General features: G+C 44.9%; 1 protein-coding gene across 1 annotated transcript in view; it reads right to left on the bottom strand.

The window, feature by feature from the left end:
• Window positions 1–4502, bottom strand: part of OTOA (otoancorin) — a gene marked incomplete at its 3' end in the record, with an annotated part of 56992 nt that extends 52490 nt beyond the window's left edge. The window contains exons 1-5 of the mRNA XM_014545416.1: window positions 4412–4502; window positions 4052–4080; window positions 3933–3963; window positions 3803–3830; window positions 417–504 (exon numbers count right to left, since the gene is read on the bottom strand). Of these exons, the coding sequence (XP_014400902.1) occupies window positions 417–504; window positions 3803–3830; window positions 3933–3963; window positions 4052–4080; window positions 4412–4502 (267 nt within the window). The remainder of the gene's footprint in view (window positions 1–416; window positions 505–3802; window positions 3831–3932; window positions 3964–4051; window positions 4081–4411) is intronic.
• Between the last annotated feature and the right edge of the window lie 797 nt (window positions 4503–5299).

Here is a 5299-nt window from a genome sequence, read left to right as displayed (position 1 = left end):
GGGTGGAGAATGGATGTGCTGCTTCGGGATGTGGGCAACAGCCTAGAGAATGACAAAACGGTAAGATAGAAGGAGCCTGGTCTCTGGAAGGTCTTTTGAAATATCCTGTCTGGATCTCCCACTTAGGTGTGGACTATTACATAAGACAGAAGAAACTAAATTGTTTGAGCGCTGTAATTTGGGGTCTCTGCTACAGCAGCTCAGCTTATACCCTAATGCACCACGTCTCCATCAAAGACGGAAAGAGAAGAGCTAGACAAAGAACTTGTGTTGTGTTTTAAGAAAAACTGGACAGAACACATTTCTTTGGGGGCGAAGACTAGCTCTACACCTGGCCCACTCTCCACTGCCTTGGCCGGAGTCTGCAGCCCCTGAGCACAGACAGCGAGCACATGGGGATGGGCACCGACACACACCTGCAGGCTGGGGATGGTGAAGGCCACGTTCCGTGCGTGCAGGTAGGCCAGGACTCCGTGGGACAGGTCCGCCGTCCACAGGTGGGAGCTTCGGTCAGAGACAGATGGGAGAAGGTCAGGACAGCAGCTCCCTGTGCCGGGCAGTTCTCCTGCTCGCTGAGTGGCCAGGGGACGGGAGTCGGAGAGGATTGGGGGTGGGGGGCTGGGATGCTAGAAACTGTGCGTGCGGGGGAAGGGACACAGTGGGTGGGGTGGGGGGCGGGTTCCAATTTAGGAATCCGCCTGGATCCCATTCTCTCAAGGACAACTAGCAATCTCTGAGCTGTGTGCACTATTCCACTTCCCACAACAATCCACTTAAATCAGCTACAGTTCAAACAGATGAACTGAGAAAGGTCCTCACTAAATTAAGTTTAAAAATAGGCCCTAACCAACGGCATACTTCACAGATCTAGAACGAACTCTCCAAAAATTCATCTGGAATAAAAAAAGACCCCGAATAGCTGCAGCAATCCTGAGAAAGAAGAAAATAGGGGGGATCTCAATACCAGATATCAAGATGTATTACAAAGCCACTGTTCTCAAAACTGCCTGGTACTGGCACAAGAACAGGCATATAGATCAATGGAATAGAATAGAGAACCCAGAAATCGGCCAGAACCAATATGCTCAATTAATATTTGACAAAGGAGGAAAGAACATTCAATGGAGCCAAGATAGTCTCTTCAATAAGTGGTGTTGGGAAAATTGGACAGATATATGCAAGAAAATAAAACTAGACCACCAACTTACACCATACACAAAAATAAACTCAAAATGGATAAAGGACTTAAATGTACGACAGGAAACCATAAAAATTCTAGAAGAATCCAAAGGCAACAAAATCTCAGACATATGCCAAAGCAATTTCTTCACTGATACAGCTCCTAGGGCACTTGAAACTAAAGAGAAAATGAACAAATGGGACTACATCAAAATAAAAAGCTTCTGCACAGCAAAAGAAACGATCAACAAAACAATGAGAAAACCCACTGCGTGGGAAAACATATTTGCCAATGTCATATCTGATAAGGGCCTAATCTCCAAAATTTATAGGGAACTCATACAACTTAACAAAAGGAAGATAAACAATCCAATCAAAAAATGGGCAAAGGACCTAAATAGACACCTTTCAAAAGAGGACATTCAGAAAGCCAAGAGACATATGAAAACATGCTCAAAGTCACTAATCATCCGAGAGATGCAAATCAAAACACAATGAGGTACCATCTCACACCTGTCAGACTGGCTATCATCAACAAATCAACAAACGACAAGTGCTGGAGAGGATGTGGAGAAAAAGGAACACTCGTGCACTGCTGGTGGGAATGCAGACTGGTGCAGCCACTATGGAAGACAGTATGGAGGTTCCTAAAAAAACAAAACATGGAACTCCCATTTGACCCTTTGATCCCTCTTCTAGGAATATATCCCAAGAAACCAGAAACACCAATCAGAAAGGATATATGCACCCATATGTTCATAGCAGCACAATTCACCATAGCTAAGATCTGGAAACAGCCTAAGTGCCCATCAGTAGATGAATGGATTAGAAAACTGTGGTACATCTACACAATGGAATACTATGCTGCTGTAAAAAAGAAGGAACTCTTACCATTTGCAACGGCATGGATGGAACTGGAGAGCATTATGCTAAGTGAAATAAGCCAGTCAATGAAGGAAAAATACCACATGATCTCACACATTCATGGATAATAGAGACCATTATAAACTTTTGAACAATAATAGATACAGAGGCAGAGCTGCCTCAAACAGATTGTCAAACTGCAGCGGGAAGGCCGGGGAGGGTTGGGGGGCAGGAGGGAAGGGGATAAGAGATCAACCGAAGGACTTGTATGCATGCATATAAGCATAACCAATGGACATAAGACACTGGGGGGTAGGGGAGGCCAGGGGATTGTCAAGGGCGGGGGGAAAAAAGGACACATATGTAATACCCTTTGTAATACTTTAAGCAATAAAAAAATTAAAAGAAAAAAAAAGAAAAAATAAAAATAGGCCCTAACAGGTTTAGCTCACTGGATACAGTGTCGGCCTTCGGACTGAAGGTCCCAGATTCGATTCCAGTCAAGAGCACATGCCCAGGTTGCAGGCTTGATCCCCAGTAGGGGGCGTGCAGGAGACAGCCAATCAGTGATTCTCTCTCATCATTGATGTTTCTATCTCTCTCTCCCTCAACTTTCCTCTTTGAAATCAATAAAAATATATTTTTTAAAAATAATAATAAATAAAAGCAGGTGCTGTGTGCACCATGAGAGGCTGGAATAGCATTGTGAAGAGTGGGCTCAGAACCTGGATTTGAATGCTGGCTCAGTCACTCAGCTGTGCAGCCTTAAGCAGTTTACTGAATTGCCCTGTGCCTCAGTTTCCCTTTCTGTTATACAATTGTCAGGATTCAATTTGCTTACACAGGGGAAGTGCTTCACCCGGTGCCCAACACATAGAAAATGCACAGCTCCATTCACAACAGCCAAAAACTGGAACCAACTCAAACATCCAGCAATAGGCGGAAGGCCAGCAAGCATGGCGAGCGCTCAGCGGAGCACCACTCACCATTAAAAAGCTATGGCCAGGCGTCTGCTCCAGATAGTGGCGTGCCTGGCGGCGGTAAACCCTCCTGCTGTGAGCCACTAAAAGGCCTTTCATAAGCCCATTTTTGTTGTAAGTGATGAATGAATAACAAATTAATAAATAAACACTTTAGCCTGAAAAAATACCCATTGGAGTTATCTTAGGGAGAGGAGTGTTTATGCGGGTCTATCACGTTAGCATAATTGGGCGCCCTGTCATGAGGCCCCAAGGCCTCCATTTCTTCTCCCTCAGGGTACTCGTGGTGTTATAATTAGCTGCTAACATTTGTCCTTCCCCAAGACTCTCCAGGACCCTGCCTTGTGTCCCAGGTATCTCACACCGCCTTCGGCAGCACGGACGACACCACGGTGAAGGTCATGGTGTGGAGCTCCCCTCCTCCCCCACCCTGGCGGGCGGCGTGGCCTGACGCATCCTCCCTGGGCCCGGTGTCATCATCCTGTCTAATGGGACAGCAGCAGGGCCGCCCGGGGTGCAGTGAGGACCGACGTGTTTCTCTGCGTAAAGCACTGAGAATAGTCCCCCTACAGAGCGAGCACTCAGTAACCGTCAGTCCCTGTGCCAGAGCAGAGGAATAAGTCTGTGGAACACATGTGTCTACTTAAAAAAAACACTTGTGTCTGGTTGACATTGTTTGTAATGCGTATGTATTACTTTTACAACTAAGAGACTTTCATGAAGAGCTTTTACTGAAAATCTATCCCATTCCCCCCCCCCCCAGCCCAAGGGCAGGTTACCTTTGAAACTGTATGAGATCCAGGAACGCTAGAAGGGGAACAAAATGAAAGATGCTTAAAAACGAGTCGCTCCAGAGAGATCGGTCACATTCGGTGTGAGATTCTTAGAAGCAGCAAGTGGGGACATTACCATTCAGATAGTTCCCATCTATTATTTCTTCCTAAAAGGCAAAGGGACAGCAGCAGTTAAGCATAACATCCAAAACCGTAGAGGAGGCCTGGGTTAAAAAAAGAAAAAGGAATACTCACTGCCATTTTTTGCAGCAATGGATGCAAATCTGTAAGAAAACAATGAATGCATAACGAATTGAACTGTGCAAACTTCAAAGATACAAATGTGGGTTCAGATAAGAGTCCCCCTAAAAGCCGTGAAGGAAAATTATAGTGGGTTTTAATCAGCCTGCACCTGTATGTGCCCAGTGTGAGAAAACCCGGGTCTGAAAACCCCTTTTAGCATAACCGTGAAAACGCTACGTGTGCTCCTGCACGCACACCGGGACACACACACTCCGGAATGCCTCACAGCATCAAGTACCGAAGCTGGCCCATCCCCTCTCCATCCCCTCCCATGTGTGGGAACCATGGGAGTTCTCCTCCCTTGGGACTCACCCTGGCTGGAATTTGCACCGAGACTTGCCACGCCATGGCTCAGAAAAAGGAAAAGGACGGGAGCGTATGTCCTAGGTTCCTGAGACGCCATCCTGTGATTAATTCCAGCATAATTATCATATATAAATAATTCCAGTTTGATTTCTTAAACATATTAAAAAAGATTCAGAAGACAAAAGGGAAAGACAAACGGACCCAGAATCCTTTGAGGTTTTTTCAAAATAATTTTAAAATTCCATCTACTCTGCCCCATCTAAACCCCAATCCTAGTCTAAGATGCAAGCCTCTCTCTCCTATTTAAAGTCTTACCCTCTCTCCCATTCCTCTCAACCAAGCAAGAGGAGTGCTTAAAATCAAGGACTCTGTTATATCTAACAGAGAATGTATGTCCAGGATATAAAAAGAACTCTTGCAATTCAGTTAGAAGAAGGGGGGGGGGGGGGGGAGCGGAGGGAATGATAAACTTTATTTAAAAAATACAAATCGCCAATAAGCTCATTAAAGATGATCAACATCATTAGTTACCAGAACATGCAAATTTAACCCACAATGAGATACCACTACATACCCCCTATAATGGCTAAATATTTAAACACCTGATAATACCAAGTGTTGGTGGTAATGTAGAGCAAGAACTCTTACACATACGCTGCTGATACAGCCACTGTGGAAAACTGCTTGGCAATGTCTTAAAAGTTAAATATATAATACTCTATGATCCAGGAATCCAACCCCTAGGTATTTACTCACGAGAAATTAACACACATGTCCACACAAAGACTTGTACAGTTTCATTCATAAGAGCCAAAAATTAGAAACAACTCGCATGCCAACAACAGGTGAAGGCTTGAACAAATGTGGCATATCCACCCAATGGAACCCCACTCA

This window comes from Myotis brandtii, unplaced genomic scaffold (assembly GCF_000412655.1).
Source record: "Myotis brandtii unplaced genomic scaffold, ASM41265v1 scaffold407, whole genome shotgun sequence".
NCBI lineage: Eukaryota > Metazoa > Chordata > Mammalia > Chiroptera > Vespertilionidae > Myotis > Myotis brandtii.
Note: the sequence above shows the minus strand (reverse complement) of the source record. Positions and strands in the feature narration are given on the sequence as shown.